The sequence below is a fragment of the Monopterus albus genome, unplaced genomic scaffold (genome assembly GCF_001952655.1).
Source record: "Monopterus albus unplaced genomic scaffold, M_albus_1.0 scaffold225.1, whole genome shotgun sequence".
NCBI classification, from domain to species: Eukaryota; Metazoa; Chordata; class Actinopteri; order Synbranchiformes; family Synbranchidae; genus Monopterus; species Monopterus albus.
The window spans coordinates 617,525-643,937 of record NW_018128105.1 but is presented as its reverse complement, the minus strand read 5'-3'; the positions used below and the strand labels follow the sequence as shown (position 1 = coordinate 643,937).

At 42.3% G+C, this 26,413-nt stretch overlaps 1 protein-coding gene across 2 annotated transcripts in view; it reads left to right on the top strand.

Moving 5' to 3' along the window:
• Window positions 1–18,234, top strand: part of tesk1b (testis associated actin remodelling kinase 1b) — a 21,672-nt gene extending 3,438 nt beyond the window's left edge. For both annotated transcript variants that reach the window (XM_020619737.1, XM_020619738.1), the window contains exons 3-11: window positions 9,742–9,863; window positions 10,048–10,096; window positions 10,700–10,846; window positions 11,479–11,561; window positions 14,807–14,897; window positions 15,480–15,563; window positions 16,262–16,348; window positions 16,913–17,009; window positions 17,110–18,234. In XM_020619737.1, coding sequence (XP_020475393.1) covers window positions 9,742–9,863; window positions 10,048–10,096; window positions 10,700–10,846; window positions 11,479–11,561; window positions 14,807–14,897; window positions 15,480–15,563; window positions 16,262–16,348; window positions 16,913–17,009; window positions 17,110–18,212 — 1,863 coding nt within the window. In that variant the 3' untranslated portion in view covers window positions 18,213–18,234. The remainder of the gene's footprint in view (window positions 1–9,741; window positions 9,864–10,047; window positions 10,097–10,699; window positions 10,847–11,478; window positions 11,562–14,806; window positions 14,898–15,479; window positions 15,564–16,261; window positions 16,349–16,912; window positions 17,010–17,109) is intronic.
• Window positions 18,235–26,413: the final 8,179 nt, after the last annotated feature.

Here is a 26,413-nt window from a genome sequence, read left to right as displayed (position 1 = left end):
TAGTTCTGCTAGTGCTGCTTTTTGTCTCCACATTCTACATTTTAATTGTTAGGAATGAGATGTGAACTTTCAGTGTTCTGATGTTGTTGTACTCGTGTGCACATCTGTATTTTAGAGGAGTGTATTCCGATATTATGCAGAATGTAGCTGGATATTTACTCTGATAGATCCTACAGGGAAGTTTAAAAAAAGGATTTCAATGATTAAGAACTGCTAACCTGCTCTTCAGTGTATTAAACTAATCCCAGAGCAGAGACTTGACTTTAAAAGTCACTTTTATTCAACGCTGCAGTTCTTTGACTGTCTGCCGCCACCCGAGTTTGCAGTAATCGGACTAAAAGGAAGCCTTTCTCTTCACTTTCAGCAATAATGCCTACAAATTACACTTAAGAGGTATTAACTGCCTACGCTAATGCCTTCTTTTAATAAGAGATTATTCTGTGTTTTTTTTCCCCACTACTGGGGCAGAGCCAAGACTCAGGAGTAGTAGTGATGAGTATTTTTTTTTTTCTAGCCCCAAGGATTAGTTTGATCTGTGGCTCTATAGCTGCCAGATAACAATCTTGTAGCTCCACAGAATCAGTAGTTCTGGCTTGTTTTAGGATGAGAACCTTGTGTTTTTAAAGGCTTAGTCAGCAGGGTTTTTATACAGCAGGGAAAGGTGAGAGATGAGGCTAAAAGCCATTTCTCAGGATGAGAATTTGACTTGCAGTAAAAGTGGTTTCTTTGTCTTTTTCCTTCTGCTGCACAGTTTGTGAAATTTAGCACAAACACCTGAAACCAAGTTATGATGGTGTGATAACCGATGGTTTTCTTTTGGCTTTGTATCAATGGTTATTTTTTTATTATTCAGTTATGAATACTTGATTGTATATTGATTGGTCTGGAAAATCAGACATTTCCATAGTCAAAGCTGACATCCTGAGATGGCTTGTTTGGTCTAACCAGCAGATTAAATGCCAAAATGTTCAGTTTAATTCCATATAAGACAAAGACAAGAAGGAAATGTTTGCCTTTTGAGGGTCTTACCGTTTTGCTTGAAAAATGAGCGTCAGTCCATAAAAGCAGGTGCAGATACATTTTTCTGTTGATCAACAAATTCATTAATCAACAGATTGTTTCAGCTCTACTTTCTATCTGTGGGACTTGAAGATTGCTGTGGTGTCTTGTAATCCTGTTTGTGTTGGGCCAAGTAGGACATGTTTAATAGAGATTTAGCCTGGTGGTGTTGTAGTACTCGATTCCTGGACTCGGGCTCAAATCCGTTTGAGTTATTATTTTTACATATCAAATCACTGAGTAATGTGGTGATGCAGTACATTCTTAGAAAGTTTGGAATTTCAGTGGTTATGATCATTTTATTTGCAGCATAAGCACCAAATAAGAAAATTCTAACAAGTAAATTCCTTTTAAAACGGTGAGAGGTGCATCAGTTGTGTTTAACGTAGACCTTGATCCCTTGGACTTGAATAACAGAGACTCAACTCGTACTCAGACGTAAGACTTGGACTCGAGGTTTAGTGACTTGACTACAACGCTGGCCTAGTATAACCTTCAGATGTTAAATCACGTTAATTGCCAGTATCGTACAGTAAAAGTTTTCACTAAGTGTATCTAGCTACTGTATTTAAATGTTGTACTGATGAAATCAAAGATTAAAGACAGTTGACTGATATTTCATCAATTTCAATTCAATACTCTGAACGAGAAGCCCTCTCTGGACAATGCAAATAAATATGCAAGGCCAATTCAACCTTGCCTCATTAAATAATTTTATTATTGTGACTGGGTGCCTTGTGCCGCTCGCTGTTTTAAAAAGGTTCTTCAGGCCACTCGCCTCCCTGAAGCCTTTCCCTCATCTTTGCCCTTTGAATGGCCAATGAGGATGCAAATGTTACTGTGTTTACTGCTGGCTTGTCAAGCTGGCACTTAGGTTTGGATGAGCTTGCCCTTTGATAACACCATATAAATGCAAAATTGTTACCCACAGCTATCAGTCGCATTTAAACAGTTTGCTGCCATGGCTGACTGAACGATTGTTCCTGTACACGTCCCAGCTGTTCTGCACAAAAACCTCTCTCGGATGTTTTGTTTATTAAATTCAGCGGCCACTAAAACGTATGTAATATACTTGCTTTAAGCCTTTGAAATGGATGTCCTGCACTTGGCTACAAAGGCTCTCGCCTCCTCTTTGTGTGCATGTGCCATTGTTGAGTTTGGTCCTCAGTGCACATCAATGCAAGCAGACAGCCGTTCACCTCTAGTGTGCAATTGTGCAACCTGGAAAAACTAAGGTGAGAGAAAGGAAGGGAGCGTGTGTCAAAACAAATCCTCCAGGTGCTGTTTTTCATCTTCCTTTAACTTTCTTCTAAAGAAAGTTCCTGTGTGTATTCTACCAGCTATAGCCTGGTGCAAGACACACACACACACACACACACACACACACTACCTGAAAAGCTGAATGCTCAAAGGGAATAAAACCCCTCGGTCACAAACAAGTTGCTGCTTTGTTCTAAAAGTGTCAGTTTTCCTAAACCAGCCTCACCTCTTTTTTTTTTTTTTGCTCCAACATAGAAATACACAGCACAGAAGGAAAGCTTTATTACGTTAGCTCCACCTGTCATTCATTCATTAACGGTAGTAGAAGAAATAATTCCAATCCTGATTCTTGTTTATCTCTGTAGTTGTTGCCAAGAGGGTGAAGTCAGCCTGAAATTCAAATGCATTTCAATGAGTCAGAGAGTTTCACCATAACGAAGTTGGTCATCTTGGCAGTTATCTCAAAAGCTGTGATTATCCCAATTAGAGTCGAGTGATAGAGGTGTGTGTGTGTGTGTGTGTGTGTGGTTGTTACCTTCAGCATGAGGGATGATAACAACCTGAAGGAGAGTAATTAGATAAATAAGGGATTTAAAACAGACAGGAGTCTCCAAAGCACAAATACCGTTGACATGATCGGACAGTTAATATGTGTGTGCGCACAGCTGTTTGTGATGAGTGGAAATCTTGAAATGGGTTGGCAAACACTGCTGCGGTGCCACTGCTTGTATGTTCGTGTGTGTGTGTATATGCAGTTGTGTACTGTCAACAGCAGTGATTGGGCAAATGCTCTGTGTTATTGTATCGACTTTCAGTGGTGTTGTAATGTGATTATTATGATTTGTACATTGCAAAGTTGTTCTTGCATAACATTTGATATCAAAACAACTTAAATTCTTCAAAAACTAAACTAAATTATTCATTGTTTCTACATGTGCAGTTTTGTTTATAATTTTTGCAGATTTTGCCAAATCATTGATGATGAATCCTTCAGACTAGTTCAGTGGTTCTCAAACTAAACATGCTGCGTCATTCCCCACTTGGGAGGGTGTGCGAATGTTCAAGCCCCACTTGCCAAAAAAATGATAACAAAATCGGCCAATTTTAAAATATCAAATTTATTGAAATATCAAATAACACAAAGTTCAAAACAGATAAAATATAAGTGCAACAATCGTTTGACAGGGGGATAGTTTTCAATTTTGCAGCACTTTTCTCATCCAACATAATCGGCACCATGTCTACAGCAGCAGGGAGAATGAGCTGCTCAGCAATTGTGTGTGGTTTTTTGCACTGTGCAATTCTGTGTGCACCTTTGAATGAAGCCATTTGTCCTTTGCTGTTCACTGATGTGGATTTTACCATGCAATTTTTTTAATTATTCTTTTTTATTTATTTTTTTCCTCCTGCTGACTTTTCTGCCAGCTTTCTTTTAAAGAAGTCGAGTGGTTTATTAACGTGACTGGGGTGTGTTGTCTCTAAATGTCTTCTTAATTTGTTAGGTCTCATGCTGTCTGCTGCCAGTGGTTTAAGACACACATGGGTCTGTCCTCTGCCCCCACCATTCCCACCGTGAATCCAGGTGCAATATGAGCTTCATTGTGGGCTTTTTGGTTGATAAGGCTACTGAATCGTCTGCTTTTTTTTGTGGTCCATGTAACACATTTATCCATTTACGTTATTATACCTAGTACGTACGCTATTGGCCCTCTGCGTGAAAGTTTCCTTATATTTTTAACATGCCGACATTAAACCCTTATTGTTGCACTATGGTTCCACTTTTTCTCTCAGGCCCCGAACTGATGTTATTTTAACTTACTTGTATTAATGACCCAATTTACCTGGACAACCAAAGTGAAAATACTGGATATAAAAATCGCTTATTAGTCAAATATATGCAAATTTTTTATTTTTTTTTTTTTTTTTTTTTAAGCTCCTTGTGTCCAAATGCAATCTTGAATATTTTTGGCTTTTGAAAGCTTTTTCCAAAATAAAATTTTTGGGGACCTTAATTTGATAGCAGATAATGAGAGCTGACAGGAAATGGTGGCGAGAGAGTGAAATGCACCATTTGGATGCAAACCAAGGATTATATGATTCCCAGTTGGCACCTTAGTTGCCAAGACAGCCTGGAAAAAACGGATTGGAAGTCAACTTTCTATAGAATACGATTGATTAATTGGAAACACAATAAGCCTCAGTCCTCTACTTCTATGAGAAGCTGGTATTGTCATTTAATCTTTCTGTGTCAAAAAGGCTTTTTGTCATTTTATTAATTTTGGGTTCATTTCAGCAGTAACTTGTCTTGAAACGGCGCAAGAGAAAGATCCTGACTGTGGGACTCTCCCATCAGGACGTGTTGAGATGTGACCAGTCGGTAAATCCTGGTTGCTGGAGGAATTTGATCTCTGAAAGATAAAATGACAACAAAGGAGGAACAAACGGATTATTTGGAAGTGCATACACAGACAAACCGCGATCCATCATGAGCTGTCAAGTGTGTGCTCATGATCATTTTCAGTGTTTGAGATTAGGAGGGTGTGTGTGTGTGTGTGTGTGTGTGTGTGTGTGTGTGTGTGTGTGTGTGTGTGTGTGTGTGCCTGTTGTTATGGGAGAGCCAGTGCAGACTTGAACATTAGCAGTGCATTGTGGTACGTTTCCCTCATTATTCCTCTCCACCCTCACTCCAGTCAGGGCCTGCTCTGCTGCCACTTGCTGCAGCAGTATTTAGCTTTTGTTTATGATGTGCACGGCCGCACAAATACGAAAGCTCCAAGCACATGATCTTCCTGTCTTCACTTGAGCCACCTTGTATATTTAAAATATTTCAACTGCACCAGGGTTTAAGTGTTGGGCAAGACTTTCACAGCTGTTCTCCTGTCCTCCTCCTCATGCTAACCAGAGTAGTGTTTTGTTTTGTTTTGTTCTTTTTTTTTTTAATGTATCTGAAGAGATGATGTATGTGTGTTTGTTTCCTCACATCCACATGTTGGCACTGCTGTAGTTTTTGGATAAACCTGGAGAAAGGCCGCTCCCCTGTAAGAAGGTAAACAGAATGGCTCAGCGTTGTGTCTAGCCAGTATCACAGAAGTGATGAAATGTTTTTGTGGCACAACAGACCTCCAGTTATCATCATTCAACCAAAAACACACACACCCTCACTTATCTGTGTCGTAGCCACACGCCATGTATTTCTTGCACTAATGGTTTTAGTTGCAGTTGGTTGCATGTTAAACTTCATGTCTTACAAAAAATCCATGTACCCTGAGTGTATAAAGGAGAGCGATGACCTCTCCATGACTCTAAGGACCACTGTTTTCAGTAATGGCGGATCATGGGAACAGAATAGTTCCAAACATTTGGAGCAGCGCCATAGAGTTTTACACAGTTGCTTGCTATCTTCTAAAGTAAGAAGCTGAAATTGATCGCAATAATTAAACTTGACATGTGAAAACACATTTTACAACCTTTTGACTGTCTATAAAATCTTGTCACTTTTAATAGGTACCCAACTAAATTAGCGGAGCTATCTACAACAATAGAACACATAATAGGTTTGCAAGGCTGTACAAGTCATTAAAAGTAATAATTTGGTGATAAATCTTGCTGTTCCCCACAAAAAACAATGGATCTGAATGGTGGTTTGGAACAGTTTGAAGCTACATGACTAGCTGCCATTCTTGACCCATCAATGTCACAACTCTTCTATTGTAAGGGCTCTGATTTTTACCTGGGCTTTTAAAAGCCAGGGCTCTGATTTTCTCGCATTACCATGTGCACCTCACTGTGTGGAACTAATTACGGTGCATCTGAAAAGTCAGTGTGCAGTGTGTTTTTGTTTTGTCCAGGTGCTGGGTCCAAAACTCTGATTTCCACGTTCACTCACTGATGGACGCAGCTTGGCTAGGTGCCTCGTCTCGGTTATCTGCACACAAGCGTTCTTGTTCTGACGCGCTCACACACATTTTGTGCCTCTTTATGGTGTAAATGATAGCTGAGCTGCAGGCGAAGGCTTAAGCCGAGTTGTGGAGTCATTTCCCTGATTCTCAACCACACACACAAAGTTCACTTCGCTCCCCGAGGGGCTTGACTCAGTCTTCACACTAAGTATAAAGCACACGTGCCAAATTAGCTGAAGCTTTTCTGTTTTTGGCTTGAAATGCTGATTCTGCAGCTAATGATGCTATTGTCTGGTTAATGCTGCATACTTCATGATGGTGGTTTACATTTTTGAATGGTAGATCCTGTCTTTCTGTTACTACCAGTCAGGCTGTCAGGTACTTTGTTTTGCAAGTACCACAATAAACTGACTGAAAAGCAAAACCATTAGATCCAAACGTTTAGCTGATGTCGCTACAGGGAACAGCTTTCAAAGCGGTCTTCATGCATTTCATCTCACGAGACTCCAGTGTGAGTTTCTTTAAAGTTGGTTTTATGTTTTTAAGATTTATGAAAGCCTACGTTGGGCTGATGACATAACAATGGCCTCTGCTGAACACTGATATCGTGCCAGTTTTATTTCAGGGATTTTGAGGGTTTTAAAAATCCTGAGAAGTTAGTCTTGACTTTCACACCAGCCTACAAGCCTGCTTCAGATCCTGATTGTTCTACACCAGAAACATCTACTTAAACAATGGGATTTGGTATTTCTCCAACAGAATTGCAGCACTTTAAAATCTGGACTTTGTGGGACTGAAACATGTTTTCCAGCATATTCTCTGCTAATACAGTCCAGCCTTATCTGCTTTAGTATCAGACCTTTTACATGCATCTCTCCTGCCCTTGTGTGCATCCTCCATCTGCACCGGCTAATAACAGACATGGCTGCACAGAGCGAGACGAAGAGATGTCTGTGACCTTTCTCTGCTGACAGCAGCACTTTACAAGGCTGAGTGTGTTTGAAGGAGAGCTTCAGGGTGTGTCCAGGCATGTGCATGTGAGGACAAGTCTGTGTGTGTAATTGCTCCATATTATGGGGTGATCTTTATCTATGTGCGGAGATGTCTAGTAAAGCGGTTGGCATGCAGCCTCTCAGATGGCTACAACACATCACGCCGGCATGTAAGGAAAAGTTGTCCAAGTCTCACTTGAGCCCCGTGTTGAGTCTGACTCCCACCCTGTAATGATGATGAGTGTGAGGTTGTTTTGTATAGTAGCTAAAATCCACTTGGACAAAATGATCAAGTCAAGGCAGCGCTGCAATTCCAACCACTGCAGCATCAGCAGTTTGCTCAGGTTTGTACTATGTGAGTCACCGAATGTGTATGTGGCTGGGACTGCATGTTAACGTTCTCCTCACATAAGTGAGAAGGCAGATGTGTCCAGGGAAGTGTGGTGTAAATTCACCACGGCCCTGTTTGCCCTGTGATTCTGTGCTAATGGAAGCAGGAGAATGCAAAAGAAGCTCCTAATCTAGCAGCCTACATGAGTCTGCCTCATCCTCCAAGTGCTGTAAATATACAATATAAAGAGAAGTGGAGATAGTTCTGCACTCTCTCTCCCTCCACACTCCTGCAAGTTTAGATTTCCGTGCACACTTCCCTCTCTTGAGAGGAAGCAACTACTGTACTCAGCAATGTGTAATTTTTACATGTGTGCATCCATGCATGTGCACAGTACTTTGCCACAGGCTCAAGTCCTCAAGTGACCTTAGGAAGATGGGCTTTAGTGCAGGAGAGGTTGACGCGCTATTAAGATAAAGAGGGCAGCCTTTGCCCTGTGCGTGCGCTTTAATAGCATTACTCGCTGCAGTCTGGTCTGGTCTGTAATGGGATTTGTGGGTTTGCTTCCCATCACCACTCTGACCCAGGGCCCAGCTGAGATCCAGGTCAGTGTCAGACTGACTTCAGCTCAACACTTCTGACTCCATTCACACTCCCCTCCTCCCTTACCAAGTCTTTCATTACACTCTCATGTCACTAATGAAGCCACAACCTGAAACCTCCAGTAAGACTTTATTATTAGCTGCTATTACTCAGACTGGTCTTTTTAAGAAAGACTAAGTGTTCTTAGAAATCAATGACACTATACTACAAAAGCCACAGTTCTCAAATGTTAACTGGTGCCCAAACATAGCTGTGCTTTAATAAAATTAAATTTAAAACTGGCAAATTTTAGGTTTTATTTGGGAAGTATGTGGTCAAAGGGTTTTGATTCAGATCAAACCGGACAATGTTGCTCATCGGCCCTTTGATCGAGCATCTCTGACGTTGGTTGGGTTGCTATGAAATTTTGGGCAGACATTCTTGTGCCCTGGAAATCTCCGTAATGACCGGCTGGCTTTTCCTCTAGCGGCACCATGGGGTTCACATTTATCTTTTTTGAGTGGAATATCAATAACTATTAGATGCCATGACACTTGGTACAGATATAAAATCTGTCCTAATGACCGTGGTTAACTTCTGACTTTTCCTTTTCATGCCATTACAGGATCAAAGTTTGACCTGCACAAATAAAGGGAATACCAGTAGTTGTGCTCTGCAAAATGCTCATAAGAGTTAGCATGGCTGTTTTCAGAAAGTGCATTATGGGGAAAAATAAAAGAGGTCATATGACAGCCATGATGCCAGTGCTCTTGTCTTCACACTCATTTTTACTGTATCTAACACTGGTAATTACACACATACAGTACTGGTATTTCTCGCTCCACACACACACACCTCTGACTTATCTCTGCAGAGCATTTAGTCCTCATGCACTGCTTGTGTAGTTTTCACTGGAAGTCGCGTTTCTTGCCAAGCAAATATGTTCTAACGTGTATCCTGAGGGGAAGCATGTCATGTCTCCATGGCCACCATACCAGATGGAGCTATTGCCTTAGCAGCAGGTCGGGGCAGAGAAGCAGCCAAAACAAATGAACAAACTCAAGCGACCTGCTAATGTTTCCAACAGCACCTGAGCACTAATATTACTCAGCACTGTACTTCTGTTTTATTTCACAAAGTGGTAACTGATGTGATTTACAGTATTATCACAAAGCTGAGCTTTGTCATGCAGTGGTGGAAAGTAACAAGTACATGTACAGATTTGAGATATCTGTACTTGAGTATTTTTATTTTCTGCTACTCCATACTTCACTGCATTTTACAGGCAAATATTGTACTTTTTACTCTATTATATTTGATAACTATAGTTACTTTTCAGAAACAGTTTAATAAAGAAACCACAATATAATCATTGGTCTCTATTGATCCTTGGTGGAGAATTCACAAGCTACCCAGCAGGACCTCCTAAGCACATAAGGTAGTTAACATTGGCTCCACCTTTACCAGCTGCAACTTGAAATGTGTTGTGCACAGTAATGCATTTCTTCAACTTTTCGATTTTTCTACACATAAATGCTGAACTTGGTTTTGAGTGTAAATTGTGAATCATTTCAGATGGTCAAAACAAACGCATCTATGTGTGTCTTGTACGATTCAGGTGAAACATCGTGTGACTGGCCAGGTGATGGCTCTGAAGATGAACATCCTGGCCAGTAACAGAGCCAACATGCTCAGGGAGGTCCAGCTCATGAACAGACTATCCCACCCCAACATACTCAGGTACCTGAAACGCATGTTTCTTTTGACATGAGCTGAATGTCAAGGAGAAAAGTTGAGTTTGTTATTCTCCGCTCTTCACGTGTCGGGTCTGTTTGTCTGGTCCACGTGAAGAGCCTCAACTTGTTGACTTAACTTTATTAACAAGAGGAGACCGAGTCATGTGTTTTTCCTGTTCTTCCTCCAGGTTCATAGGAGTGTGTGTCCATGAAGGGCAGCTCCATGCTCTCACAGAGGTAAGATGCTGATCAAGTAATGAGAACAATGGCATCCTTTAGTGTTTGTAGTACAAAAACCCCTTTCTACGTTATCTCTAACCTTACCTAATATACACCGAGTATCTGTTTTAGGCTCCAGTTGGCTGTACTACAGAGACAGGGGTCAGTCTGTTTGTGTCTTTTTACACGTGATGGGTTATTTGGCATTGCCACGGTAACAGCTCAGCAGTGAAAGGGAGAAAGACTGAGAGATGAGACAGGGATGATGTGCTCTGACACCTGTACAGGTGGTACTCGTGTGATGCATCATGTTGCACTGGTTGAAGAAGTCAGCAGGTTTCACTGTCTTTAGAGAAATTCAGTTTTGTTTTGTTTTATTTTTTAAGCTTAAAAACTGTTAACCAAACAGGGATGTCCTGGCAGCCTGTAGGTATCCTCTCCTGGTGTGCCATAGCATCGTGAAGCTATTTAGGTACTAGATGGGCCTGAACTGTAGTGTACAGGTCACTGTAATAATCACCCAGCTGTTTCCCCAACCATTTCAAGCAGTCTGGAAATGGGACGCACTCATTACAGATCACTAATGAACTCCATGTGTTGGTGTTTATCCTGGCCATGCAGTACATCAACGGTGGTAACCTGGAACAGCTGTTGGGCAGCGACATGTACCTGTCGTGGAGCATGCGGCTCAGCCTGGCTCTGGACATCGCACGAGGACTGCAGTACCTGCACAGCAAGGGTATCTTCCACAGAGACCTCACCTCAAAGGTGACCGCACACAGATTAGTGCCCATGTACAGTACACACAACACTGAGCATCAGGAACTCTGCTCCACAGAGTGGTACATACAGATGGGTGACAAATTAAAGGAAAACCAGAGTGAGTGATTGTTTCCAGGATGATAGTGGACACAAGGGGTCACTGAATGGTGTGAGTATGAAAATGATGTTAATCATATGCTGTGGCCTTCGCAGTCGCTAGCTCTCAACACAGTTGAACACCTATGGGAGATGTTGGAGCGACATGGTAGACAGCTTCTCAAACACCATCATCAAAACACCACATGAGGGAACGTCTGTAGGAAGATTGGTGTTCATCCCTCCAGTGGAGTTCAGAGACTTGGACAGTCAAAGTGCAGTGACGCTGGAGGTGGCCCAACACCTTACTGAGACACTATATTGGGTTTTTCTTTGATTTGTCACCCATCTTTTTGCATTACAGGCGCTAATGCACTTTAAAGTAGGCATTTAACACATGAATGTTCCGGATGAGGCATATGAAGAAGTGAAAATACAGATACTTGGCTGTTGAGTCCTTGAACTAAAAACACTTGGTGATTTTTATCTTGCATCATTGTTCAAAACCTCAGTGATATAGTGACCTCTGACCCTCTGTGCAGAACTGCCTGGTGCGCTGGGAGGGTGGCGTGTGCTCAGCTGTTGTGGGAGACTTTGGCCTGGCAGAGAAAATTCCAGATTACAGGTCAGTAATGGTTATCAAAACTGTCAGCACTGAGATTAGATAAGCTGTGCTCTATATATTACACTGCTGCTCTTCCCTCTTTATGGTATTAACCCTTCATGCCCTATCTCACAAAGTGTTCAAAAATGTCTCCCACGGCTTCTCTTTTCTCCCAGAGACGCTCAGATAAGACACAGTCGTACACAAAGAATGAGACCATTATTCCCACCAGAGCTCAGTCAGGGTTTTTCCGAAGTATGCAGGCACATGTTGTGGTTGAACCCTGTCTCCAGCACCACTCACTCTGTGGAACTGTTGTCATTAAGACTGTAAAGTGTCGTTTAAAGGGAGGAAGAAGCGGCGGGCGTATGGACAGCAGCTCAACTCAGAGGGGGCATTTAATCTGACCAGCCATGACGCACCAGGCTTTTTTTTTTTTTTGGTTCGCAGCTGTGTGTTTTATACACTGTGACACATTTTATTCAGCATCATCAATTTACTGCGCTGACTGTTAACAACCTGCAAAGTTATGACAATCCTCTGAGGTGCTCTTTTAAAAATTTATGTCCCTCAGCTGGTTCTGCAGTGACGTCATGTCCCACGGTGTTGGATGATCAAATTCTCCACATACTGCAATAAGACTTGAATTACCACAATGGGGGCAAGTCTAAAAAGATGGGCCTTCGGTTGCTGCTGTGTTCAGAAGATGTAACATAAAACTGAATTTGTCCACCTCCCCAGAAATGTAACTACACGTCGTGGCGAATTGGACGACAACAGCCGTGATAGTCTTTTGTTCAACCTAAGTCTAAAACCCTTCAAATATTAATCTCACATTGACATAGAAGAACCTCGTTCTGCCTCAGTCAGTTCAGTGCTCATACAGGCGTCTTCTCCTCTCCTGTCTGTGTTGCGCTAATTTCAGTAAAAGTAACAGCTGTTGGTTTTAACTCCAACATGACCCACTCGGTTTCAGTTGCCATTGTTGGTAAGTGCCAAAGAAACACAACACAGTGGCATAGAAACCCCACCGCCAACTAGTGTTTTTGCGGCGTAATTGCAGAGCGACACAGATGAGTATAAATGTTCACAACGGCACAGGCCGCCTGCGTAGGCTCCATGTAGATTGAACACAGAACCATAAATCAAGCTTTAGACAGAGCCAGTCCTTATGCTAACCTAGGCTAATTGTAACCCGACTCCGACTTCATGCTCAGGCCCCAGACAGAAAAGCATTCCTTAAACCTTCCAAAATGGAAATACTCCAGGAAAGTACCAGTAGATCATTATGTACACAACGTGCGTACATGTACTGTGTGCAACTGTGTATCGTGCTGCAACTTGACGCCACTTCTCCTCCGTGACTCAATGGGACATTTGTCTCCTCTATGAATGTTATTTGTCATAAAGATCCAGGCAGTGAACTGATAACAATGTGAAGCACTAGGAGAGTGATACTGAGGCTGTGACCTTAAAGAAACAGCCACTAGGGTCCTGCCCCCCCACACACACAATCATCACACACTTGTTAATTAGCTCCTTATCCTCCCCGCCTCGCTGCGTCTGCAGTCATTTAGTAAACACCCAGCTGAGATGGAACAGCTGTCACTGTAACCTGGCCTGGCCTTTCTGTGTGCACTGTTTGTGCCCAGCCACCTCTTGTGTTGACACAAGTGTGTCACTGTCACGGGGGTAGAGCTTCAGGCTCTCTACTAAAGTTTGTTCTGCTTTCTTAAGACAAAAAAAAAGATTCATCAGATGAGCTACAAAAACACCTCCATGTGACTGTGTGTCTGTGTCAGTGTGCATTTTTGCATACCTGCAGCTATAAAACATTAAGCTAATGTTTGCTCCAGCCTCCCGTTTCAACAGCAGCTGGTGAATTGAGTTTCCGTCCTTTTCAGGGAGTGTTTGCTTTTTTATTTTAGTCAAACATGGTTATATCCTGTAGTGGAGCACCAGCAGAGAATGATCAGTGATGACAAACCTTTCTCGTGTGCGTGTCTGTGCTGGGAGTGGGACCGCTGTGCTTGTGGCGTGGAAGGAGGGAAAGACAGGAGATGAAGGGGGTTTAGGAAAAGCACTCCAAATAAGGTCAAAGTATTCCAGGCCTCCTCCTCCTCCTCCTGCTCTCTGAGCCTGGATCTGTCCTGCCACTCGCAGTGAGTCTCTCTTGCCCTTCACTCAGAAATCATTCTTCTCTTACTGAACCCTGGATCTGTCCTGCCACTCGGAGTGAGTCTCTCTTGCCCTTCACTCAAAAATCATTCTTCTCTTACTGAACCCTTTTAGCTCATTTAGGAGTTGTCTGTGCCTGTTTTCCTTCTGCTGCCTCCTGCACAATCGGTCCACTTCTTCAAATGGTGTTTACACTGGGAGCCATGAGCTTTTCTGCTTCTCAGTTCTCCTCACCCGTCACATCCCTCGGTGTATTTACTGCAGTATCATAGCCCACAGTAGGAGATGGAAATAGCACAGAGAGGAAGTGACTGCCAGAAGTGTGTGTGTATGTGCACACGCCGTTCGCAGAGGCATGTAGGCAAGCACGTCCTTGCACATTCTTCTCTTCCTTCCTTTTTCTATTAACAAATTGCACAACACTATCTCAATACAACTGAAAAACATTGTGGTTTCTTAGATACAGATACAGAAGTGGTGCACTTGCACCATACTCACCCCATAAAACCCCTCTTGGTGTGTTAATGAAATGGAGTGTCATGCCTGCTTACTTCAATGTTCTGGTCTGACCTCTTGTTTATCTGCTGTCATTGTCGGTCTCTTACAATCCCTAGAGACACTGAAGGGTAAATAATGGAAAATTTATTTTTGTTTCCTGTGCATTTGCACTCTGAAGTCTGGAAACGTATTGCACATCTACCTGCATATGTAGTAGATGATTTTCTGTCACATAAAATCGAGAAAAGCATTAAATCTTAACATTTAAGAAGCTGCCTTCTTACAAAAAATACCTCAGTAATGTATTCTGTTATAGAATTTGTCATTGTAAGTCATCAGCAAAAGGTGGGACACCTGTAGGAATTGTTTGCATCAATTTTCAAGGCTTCGTTTACTTCCAGTGCTGCAGAAAAGAAGTTAACATGTAAAATGAAAAAGGTCTGTTTAATATGAAATGTAACTTTTTTTTTTCTTAATCAGTAAACTTGGGTGTTGTGAAATGGATTTGAGAAGTTTGGTTTTACATTATCCTCCAAGTGCTGGTTATCATCAAGCCTCTCTGTTTCTCTCCTCTTCCTTCTGTTCTGCAGTGAGGAAGAGGAGCAGGAGCCTCTGGCTGTGGTCGGCTCCCCCTACTGGATGGCACCAGAGGTGCTCCGCGGAGAGGTGTATAATGAGAAGGTACCGACAGATCGCTTTGTTCATTCTCTTTAGCTGCAGACTGTTGCAAGAGGTCAAGGTCTACCATGAGTGTGATGAAAGCCAGTCAGATAAACTGAGGAGGCACTGAAGTAAAGTAATAAATATTTAATAAATCTATCATTACTTTGAGGGGAAACGGGAATTTAGTTATGTAAGAGGAACCCCCTGGCCTGGGTTGCTAGTGTTTTCTGTGCAGCTTAGTGGAAATCCTGATGGCCTGTTAGGATTGCATTTAAATGGCGATTGTTTCTCTGGCGGTACGCTGCCAGTCTGGGCTCCAAGAAGCTACGAATTAGTAGAATCCACAATGTAGAATGTAATTTTAGATTATAGTGCAAAAAGCCCAAAAATAATACCAGTTCACATAACTTGCATAATCAGATTTTCAGACCTTTGTCTCTATAATACTTTTATAAAGCTTTTATACAAACTCGGCCAACCAGAAAATAAAGTAAAAAAAAAAAAAAAACTTCATATTTCAGCACAATAGTGCAGCATGTGTGCATATGTTATTTCTTCGTGTTTAATTTCTGTGTCTGTTGTCGGCCACCTCCTATGCAGGTGGATGTGTTCGCATACGGGATCATCCTGTGTGAGATTATTGCGAGGATCCAGGCCGACCCTGACATCCTGCCGCGCACTGAGGTATGGATGACATTTACATCACAGTGCCCTTGTTCCCTTGTCATATTCACCTCATGCACATCTCATTTGATTGGGCTCCTTATGACATTACTGTGTTGGGGGGAATGTTTATAATAAAGGCATTCTTGATAATGTGCACGTCTCTTAATCTGACTGTTTGAAGTCTTCCAGTTCAGAAGCACATGACTGTTGCGCAAGCTTGACTTGTGACATTAAGCAACACCATATCAGATGATTTTTACCAATATGTAAAATGGCAGATATCGCCTTGTACAAACAGGAAGCTGACTGTCCTGTGTTGATAGAAGATTACATGTCTGACTCATGATCTGTGTATTAAACACGGTGACTGTGCTCATCTTCAGCTCATTCCAGAGACTGATAATCACATTGCAGTGCTGTTTTCAGACTAGAAAAAAACAACAAAACTAAGTATTTAAAACAGCCCAGAAACATAAAAACTCTGTGCAAACAGTTTTTTGTATTTATTAACATTATTATGTATGCAGTGTAGATTTAGGACATGACCTCAGTGTGAAACCTCATTCAAAGTCATGAGCATGTCTCCCTCTGGTGGCTGTTTAGCAGTACAGCAGCACTTACCCCATTTGTTACTACTGCAGTAGTACCTCAACATTAAACAGAGGGGTTTGAAAAGCACTGGCATGAATGTAAAACCTCATTGTTTTTCTTTGTAGGACTTTGGTCTGGATGTGGAGGCCTTTCAGCAGATGGTGGGAGACTGTCCCACCGACTTCCTGGAACTGGCCATCGCCTGCTGTAATGTAAGACACACACACAACACACACTCAGTCCCAGACTGATGATTTACTTACTCAATGTCTTTTAATCTGCTGTTCTTTGCTGCATGGTTGCTTGTGCCTTTAGCCTGTTCAGTACCTGTGTTGGTCTGTTTGAATAAACCCCTCAGTCACATATCTCCATAAGCAATAATGGCCGGATCCTGTCACGTTGCCATAAAAGGGAAACCGCCACAAGGTTAAATGAACATATATATAGTAGGAGAGGGAGATTTATTGCACGCCATGTTCCATATTCTTCACTGTCAGAAATTTGTAATTTTTGTAACTTTGCACAAGCAAAAAGGTGAGCATAATAAGTCAAAAAGCAGTGAATGGGACAATTTTAGGCTCTTAAGTCTTTTAAATGTTTTTATATGTGTAGGCATCTTGAAGAAAGGCCCCCCCCCCCCCCCCCCAACTTGAATTCATGGATATTCCAGCATATGGAGTTGATGAGGGGTTAATTCAGCCTTTAGCACTGGAGTTGTCTTAAACTTTTCATGCTCTTACACTTTTCCATCATGCTCTCGTTAAATGCCCTGCCAGATGAATGCAAAGCTCCGTTCGTCATTTGCCCAAATCGTAGCAGAGCTGGAACAGAGACGGGCTGAGAGGAAGGGGAAGGACGAGCCAATAGTGAAAGGTGAGTCATCAAACTCTTTGTTGGCATCAAAGTGGAAACACACTTGTTTCTGTACATTAATATTAAGAACTATTGAATCTGCTTTTGTTTTTCCATGAAGCTGTTGCTCCTGCAGTTGGCCCTGAGAAAAGGCGATCCCCCTGCCTCCTGTCAGACCCCCGCCTCTCCCGTAGCGTATCTGATATGCTTCACTCCCAGGACATCCCCCCTTCAGCTGCCCTTGGACCTCCTGCTCGGGTCAACCCCTTTTCTCAGAGGGAGGACCTCAAAGGTGGCAAGATAAAGCTGTTCGACACCCCCAGCAAGTCTGTTATCTCCCTGACCTTCACCTTGCCCCCACCAGACTGTAACGATCCCTCTGCATCCGAGGCCGATGGCTGTGATCTGTCCAGGAGGCACAGACGCTGCCATTCACTGCCTTGTACGCCTCCCCCATACCTCACATCAGCACCGAGCACTGTCCTCACTGAGGGGGAGTCCCTGTTTGAGATGGACACTGTAAACGGTGAAACAAATGGGGAGAGCGAGCGGGAGAGACTGTTGGGAGAAAAGACAGAGATCAGAGAACAGGGTGGGTCTCAGCTGGCGAGTGATTCAGGTCTTCCTCTGTCCCTTGAAGCCCTGTCAGTGGACCAAGAAAAGGAGGAGAATGAGGAGCCGATGGACTGCACAAGCTCCCCGGACACTCAAGACAACACTTTATCTCCTCACTCCAAACTCTCCCTTCAAACACCCCAGTCTTTGACTTCCACTCGCTTCTCGAATGGCTGGGGGTCTGCTGTGTCCAACGGGCCTCCATCGCTGCCTCCTCTTTCCCATTTGGACAACAACAACATGGTCATGAGTCGACCACTGGGATGGAGCACCCCCACTGCCAATGCCACTACCACAGCAAACAAAAACAGCTACCAGTCTCCTCCTGGCGACCCTGCTGGTTTGTCCCCATATGGCTCCGGCAGTGGCCACTCTCTGGACCAGGAAGAGGTGATCTCCTGCCCTGGCTGCTGCCTCGCCGGTCTCCGCTTCCCTTCGATTTGTCTCAGAGCTCCACCACGCAGGAACCCCTACAAGAACCTGAATGGGGACCACGCAGCCTCACATGGGCTGCTTTGTTCAGGACCCAAAGACTTGCCACCCTCACCTACCCCGACAACCACCACCAGCCTGGAGCCGGGACTCACCTTGCCAGGGGCGAAAACATAAACCTTGACTTCTGAACACCAAATGCACGCAGAGAAATGATCTGTGTGGAAACTCTGCACCAAAAGCTCCTCCTTGGAAATTAAGTGGGTCTTCTTAAAATTTGCACAGATTTTAATGCAGCAATACCCTGCTTACTATATGGATGGACTATTTGGTGCAGAGGAGACATTTCAAACCAAGAAATTAAGTGACTATCCTTGAAACTCTCCAAGTAAATGGTAGTGTTTGCTGGTGACCTTTTTGTGACGCCCTCTGCTGGGCTGAGGGCGTCACAACTTCAGATGTCAGCCGTGCCTGCATAGGTTTGATCGGCAGCGTCCGGAACTGATCAGCATGTCAACACTCCAGTTTGGGGCCCAGTCTATTAGATGCTGTATATTCACAGATGTAATGATTCTTATGACTGATGATGATGCTGAAATGAGGAATGTTAAAGCTTAGTATTATTACTGTTGCAATGATCTTTCATGTTCGGTGCTGTTTTTGCTTTAACATCTTTAATTATCAAGAGGTGTATGATGCACTGCTGAGGTGTGGGTGTGTGTGTGTGTGTGTGTGTGTGTGTGTGTGTGTGTGTGTGGAGCATGGAAATATGTTTGTGAGCAAAGGATTCAGTATGAGAGGCGGCATGTGTGTGCGTGAGAGGAAATGTAATAAACTGTGCTGTACACCGTTCTTATGACTTTTTTTGTTGCTGTATGGTCTTTATTGGCACGTCTGGATGCCTGGTTATGCACTTCAAATGTATTACTGTTAATAAAAAAAACCATTGATGTCATTATTACTTTGAGAATGACTGGTCAAAGACCTGCTTAAGAGATGTACAGATTCTTATTTAATGATGACATTGAATAAAAAGATAGAATGCAGTGATGTCCTCAGATTTACATCTGCTTCTTTGGCTATGTTACTTGGTCCACCACTTTGGTTCAGATTGAAATATCTCAGCAACAACATTTGGTTCAGTCGTTCATGGCACCCAGAGGATGAACTTTAGGCACTTTGATTCTTCTACTTTTCCTCTGGAACCATCATTTGTATTTGTCTAATACTTTGGTTTAGAACTGAGCTACCTGCAAAAATATTTCTATTGGCCTCAGCTGTTTGTGTTTAGTGCTAATGTTAGCATGCTAACACACTACGACGCCAAACCTGCTCAGGATCAACATGTTGGACATTCTAATTGTTTGCATGATGGGATGTTAACTTTAGTATTTAGCTCATTGAGGTGCTATATTAACATGCTAAACAAAGACTACCTCTTCAACAAAGTGTATGTTTGCATTTAGCTCATTCACATACACAACATGACATTATTTGAAAAGTGTTGGAAAAACATTTTGTCCTTGCTAAATTTGACCGGATTTAGTTTGCATTTTGTGGCGGTGTTTCCTATTTTGTCACCATTAGCAAAACAAAATGGACAACTTCAATTTGGTGAGCTCTGTATCAAAACATTTATTTTCTCCACATTATCTATTTGTATGATCAAGGTTTAAGTTTCCAGTCATTTCAGATATTCTCATTAGAACAAGAGGAAAAAGCCACAGAAGGTACAGCAAAACATCCCTTTTAGCATCTTTTTAAAAAATGATGGAAATAACCATTTTCTGTCTTTATCTGTTTATTTTATTGTTTTTCCCCTTTAATTGGATTATAGCCGTTTCTCTCCCGTACAAAGTCACTCGCCTTCAATTAAATCCCTGTGGCTTTTCTCCCCTTCCACCCTCCTGCTGACTGGAGTCGATCATTCTCCGGCAGCTTATTCCACGTGCTCCTCACTGTGTCTTTACAGATGTATTTGTCTTGCTTTTAAAGGAGTCTGTCTTCTCTGCTGTACAGACTCGAGTTGAGACATCAGTCTTCCTCACTTGTTCTAGGTCGCCATGGAGACAGCAGGTGTAATCACAGGTCGATTGAGAATACCTGTGGGGTTGTGTGTTGTCACCCTGCTTATCACTGGTGAGTATGGAAGTTACATGCACTATGTTTCCCCTTTCTCTGTAGCTGTGTGTCTGTGTTGCACCAAGTTGTTCTCTCGTCTGGTTGCACGTGTTAAAGTTGTGACAGTCAGACTTAACAGGGCAATGAGTGTCTGTGTGTGTGCATGCACTATTTTGGTGAACTAGTTTTGTGCCGTCTTCCCAGGGTCGACTGGGTTAGTCTTGTTCTCTGTGTGTAGCATTCCAGTTTGCTGCTATACAAGTGCAGTAAATTATCTGCAGGCACAACACACCTTATATATCAATTTCCATTCACTCACATTCAATTTTTGTATTTAATTTTTGATTGCAACTTCTTACTTTCCTCACTTTATAGTTATTTGTTGGTGTGTATATATAGTTTCTAATGCCTTTTTATTTTCATCCTCCATTGTGTGTATTGTAGACATTTTAATGTTCCTGCAAGAGTTCAGTAACTTTCTTATCAGTATAATTATAATATGTACTGTCCTGATTCAAGTCTCCAGTCTGTAGGTGTCTGTGAGGGGACTCATAAATTAAACCAGATTGTCCACTGGAGTGCAACACAGGGGAGAGTCTAGTTGGGTTGTTACAGGTTAAACAAAAAGGTTTTATGATGGTTTTAAAAGTTTGACGACATCTAAAAAGGTTTTATTTGATTTTCAGGCTTTACCACATAATGTCAACTGAACCAGAACAAAATCTACATGACAAACTGAGTCGTGGTATTTGTAAACATTGTTACAAACTCTTTTATGGACAAAAAATGATAAAGATACTACTGAAAAAAATCTTTTTTTTGCTTGCTCATGCACCATAATACTGTGTACATCTGTGTTGGAGGGACCCCTGGCAGGACAGTCCATGGTGTGTTTGGGTGTCTTCACCCAGCTGTGACGTCTCTCCGGCCTTCTCAAACTAGTTGTACAACATGATTCGTCTCGGTGTCCACCTCAGCCCCAGCTCCACTGTCTGGATCAAGCCACACAAGTTCGACTACAGTGACTTCAGTCGGTGACAAACCTGCAGATTCTGTAGTGCAGCCACAAAGTGTTGAGAGGATTCCTTGGCTCTTTGTGGCTCATGGTTTGAAACCGTACAATAATCTGCTTTAGTGTGCGATATGTGACAATAGGTATCACTGTGCAATTAATGTTAACAGTTCCTCTCTGTGCCCGCTGAGCTTTCAGTCAGCCCTCTCAGTCTCTGTGAAAGATGACCAGCTGCTGGTGAAGGTGCAGTTCCCCTGCCCTGCCAACAGGGGGCTCTCTCTCCAGAGCTGCGGTCCCATCTCTGAGCTGATCGACCCCTGGACAACAGTGACTGTGTACAACAAGCTAAATCGCTCTGAGCACCAGGTCTAACTTTGTCGTTACCCAGTTGTACCTGTGTTAGTTAATCAAACTAAAAATAGAGTTTGCCTAAGTCAGTTTCTCAGTGTATGTTTAACATGCTCTCTCCTGCAAAACCTCTCCAGTCTGTATTTAGTTAACACAGTTCCATGTGTGGATGCTGCTCAGGGGCTTCTAATGCTGCACTGTGATGCCCATCCAGGGTGGCAGTATTATTTTGGAGTTTTACAAAAACTGACTGGACTCGTTGGAATGTAAACATCCTGTGTCAAACTAACATCCTAATTACAAAAATAATTTTAAAAGTGTGCAACAGCCAGTGGTGGAAGAAACACTTGGATCCCTAATTTACAGGAAAATAGAAACACTCTACATTAAAGAAATACATTTGGACATTAAGCATTTTTCTTTAGAAGTACTAACAAACGAAAGTATCAGAATGCACAGTCTGCCCTTTCAGAGGTGTATATGTTATTAAAATAGTATTATTTATGCATTTACATGTAAGCAGTACTTTAATGGAACATTTAATTAATAAAGTGGGGTGAGAAGGTACAATACTTCCCAGTCAAACAGAAGTATAAATATATCAAATTTGCACACTAGTATAGTGCTCAGGATAATAAATCTACTGTATATGTCTGGCAGCTGCAAGCAAGAGTTTGTTTTTCTTCCTCTAAGTAGATAAGCCAAGTTTATTTTTAATTTTTTCTTGCAGAGGCAAATAGTTTGGACCCAGGAGGTGGTGTCCTATGCTGAGTTGTCTGGTTTGTCTCCGGGGCAGAACTACTGCGCTGTGGCCAACTTCTTCTTCCCAACCTTCTCCATGGCTGCTTCCCCAACGTCTGCTCCTGAGAGTGTTGAGACAGTCTCTAAATCAGGTGAGAGGAAGCTAAACCACAGTCAAATATAAACTTTGGAAGTTTGAGGCAGTTAAATCATGTGATTTACAGTTTGAAGTTCAGTTAAATTTGACTGCTCAACCCTCAGTGAGCACAGGGAATGTGATAGGGCTTTTTTAATCATAGGGTTTTAGAAAGGTTGTGCCATAACGAAGGCTGTTTCCCTAATATAGAAGATGATCCACTGATAACTGGTAAATATGGTGGTCCCCAACCTGGGGATCAGGGGGAAGGGGTCACAAGAAAAATCTAAGGGGCTCTGATAAGAAAGAAATAAAATGTCATTTTGCAATGCACAATGACATTTTCTTCTGCTTTGACATAATATTTGCTATTTTCTTGTGAAATACTGGTTTAATCTGCAAGGTAAAAAACTGGGGCCACTGAGCAAAATGTGAGTTCTGACTTTAAACTCAGAATTCATATGTGTGTTTCTATTTAGTATATACAAATATTCCAAAATTTCACCTCACCACAGCTTCAAAATAACTCAAATTTAACAATCTGTGATTAAACAAAATCAGTCATTTGCAGTGAAGACGATGGCAGTTCAAAATAAAAGATGATGTATGAAAAAATACAATAAAAAAACCCACTAAATATAATTCAAAAGGAAGTCAAATAATGTAGAAGCAGTTATGAAACAATAAAAAAAATCTGCATAGTGTAAAATGAATAATTCCAAATGAATTTAATCAAAGGCAGTGGCAGAAAATAAAAGGTTTTAATCCTTGATTTAAAAGACATTTAACTGAACAGAATGGTAGTTTCTAGTAGATATCTCCAGATATGTGGTACACAAAAGCACAAGGCTGATTCTCCAGGTTTAATTTTGACACTGGGGACAGAAAACATAACGGCAAATCATAACAGGTCTTGATTTAAAGGATCATAAGACCAAAGGCAAATTTTAAAAAAAGAGTTAACTGGTCATTGTCCAGTTCAGAGCCAGTTTTGATACCAAGAACTTTTCGGTAAATTGCAAAGACAGCTTTGTTTACCTGAACTTAATCCATGTCTTGCAGCAAAGTCCAGCGCACCAACAGATCTCCTGCTGCTGGTGGCTTGGCTCCTTCTGCAGCCTCGCTGTTGAGTCATCTTGTTTTCCCCGAATGTGCTGAGCGTACATTTGTTCAACCTGTGTGTGTTTTCTCTCCACAGGGCTGCTGCCTGTGCTGTGTCAGGGCATCGGACTGACGTCTCTGCTCATCGTTACACTTCTCACTGCGTTTCTGAAGAAAGCACAACGAGCTGCTCCAGCAACTGAAAATCAGCCCAAGACTCAAGTATGATTCATTTTTCTGAACTTCTCTTGTTTTTCACTCCCTTTCTTTGCCTGTTTTTTTTTTTAAAAACTCTTCTCAGAATTCACTGATGCAAACATACACTGCCTATTTCTTCTGAACATACGGTCCCAACTGATATTCCCCCATTTAGGCATATGTTCATGATCCAGTCTCTTTGGCCCCCCAGTCCCTGGTCCCAGTCGACCCCTGTGACATCCACATTGAACTAGATGACCGCATCAGTGTTTGATTGTTTGTTCACAGTGTTTGTTTGTTCAGTGTTTGATGATTGTTTGTTGTGTCCTGTTGCTTTTCTTCTTTTGTCTCTCCTCTATCCACTCACCCCAACCGGTTGAGGCAGAAGGCCGCCCACCAAGAGCCGGGGTCTGTCGGAGGTTTCTTCTGTTAAAGGGAGTTTTTCCTCCCCACTGTCGCCAAGTACTTGCTCAGGGGGATTTGTTGGGTTTTCCCTATGTAATAATAATATTGATAACAGTAAGGTCTAGACCTTACTCTGTAAAGTGTCCTGAGATGACTTTTGTTGTGATTTGGCGCTATACAAATAAAATTTGATTTGATCTCCACTGAATCTTCCTCTAGTTTTCCCTCCAACCAGGACCAGACCTCGATACAGGGTACTGGGACGGTGGAGGCCTGGACTCCCACCTGTGTCTCACTCCTCTGACAAGACGTGGGACAAATGGAGACTGATACTTAAAGACTGAGACTCATCGACATGTGGGTTGCCCTGTGAAGGTAGGCAAATGCAAGTCCACCTGAGAGGTCTGGGCCTTGGGGACAGTAGCTCAACTCTGCTCCTCTTTTTTTTTTTTTTTTTTTTTTTCACTGCCAAATCATCTGTGTTGGCCTCAAAAATCCTCTATCAATTGGGCGTTTTTTCACAAATTCCCCTTTTGAAAAAATAGCCTCAGAAGCATGGGTCATATTTTAAATTACACGATTGAAATATATTTGTTGGACCAGAGGTTGTTTACTCATTCTTGTTTATATTGAATCCGGTCTATTTATCATTCTTATCCACTTGTTCGAAGCAACTCTGTATTAGTAGTTAACTTTATATGAGCAGTCTTTGCATATGGGTTCCAAACCAGGGTGAAACTTGACATTCACCCAAAAGGTCAGTAGGCCATGATGTCCTGTAGTGACTTATTTAAAATTAGATGTAGCCCCCGTCATGTTTCCCGTTCTCCAGGGCCACCAGATGATCCAGCGTTCTAATTCTGTTTAGCTGCCTGGAAGTGACAGAAATGTGGCTCCCAGTCTGAAACATCTCTGCTCAGTGTTCTGGCTCGGACTGTCTGTCAGTCTGATGAGTCAGAGTACTGCATGAAGGTGGCCAGAGTGTTGACTGGTGAGTGAGAATTACCAGTGAAGCTGAAATAGTTTATCTGGCAGGTCCAAAAGGAGCTGCTTTTCTGTGTATGTACTCGTTTACTGAATCAGTGACAAGTCTAAATCTGGTTGCGGTTCCTCCCCCCTAGGTCTTTTACGTTGAGGTCCAGTGACACTCAACAAGCCAGTCCAAAAAATGAATTTCATAAACAAGAACTAAGAAAAGCTCTGACCCCCCCGGAGTGATAACAAAGGGTAGTTTTCATTCATTGCTCTGATATGTTTCTGACTCACAGTTGCCCCATCAGAGCCTCGCAGACACCTCACTCTGACTTCTGCATGAAAACAATCTCGCTTTTTTTGCCTTCTGTTTTGCTGGTGTTGCAGTCTTTCCGCAACATTGGGGAGCCTTGGAGGAGTCCACAGAGACCTGGGGGGGTCGTCCAGAGCTCCACATCTAAATATGGCTTTTATTAATAAACACAGCGCTTACATTGTGGAGAGATGATTAATGCTTGAAGCAAAAGGTTGGCTTGTGTGAACGAGCACCTGACTACACAGCAGTCGAGCTGCTGTTTTCTCCAGGATCCAGAAACCGTACGTTTGGCCTTTTTTTCTTGTCTTTTCTGCTATTTGCAGTAATTTTTCTAAAGGCCTCTGCAGAGTTGGATTTATTTTTGCTTGTCCTCTGGTTGTGTATGTTGGCGTGATCCTGTCCTATCATGACATTTTCACTAAATAGTGATTTTTTTTTTTTATTGCTATATAGAGGAGCAGGTTTATGCCAATACTTTAACATGGCAAGTCGCTGCTCATGGTCACAGAGAGGTATCATATGATTTTATGCACAGAGTGGGTCAGTTAAATACATCTGGTCACCAAAAAAAAAGGGGGGGGGGGGGGGAGACTTACTAAGACAAGTTTTACTAAGGTCCTCTAAATGCTGTGTTCTCATGTTTTCACTCTAATGAAAAGAATGTAGAAAACATGAGAACACATTATTTAGAGGATCTTAGTCAAACTTATCTTAATAATCCAGTAAGTCATCTATCTTAGTAAAAGTTTAAACCAGGGATCCTCCCTCCCTTCTTCTGTGTGCCCCCTTTCTTCATCAAGCCTTTTCCCTGTATGTAAAATTGCTTGGTTTTAGGAGGTACTCCACTTCATTTCTCCACTTTCCTCGCTATGCACTTTATTACGCCTTTCTCACTACTTCACTTCTTGCATTCATCTTAGTCATGATCCTAGAAAAACCCAATTTTGTGATCTTCAATCTCCGACTGGGGGGAGGGTGATATTTCCCCCATTTCCTGGCGTCCTGACTCCTCCTTGCCGTAGCATTTA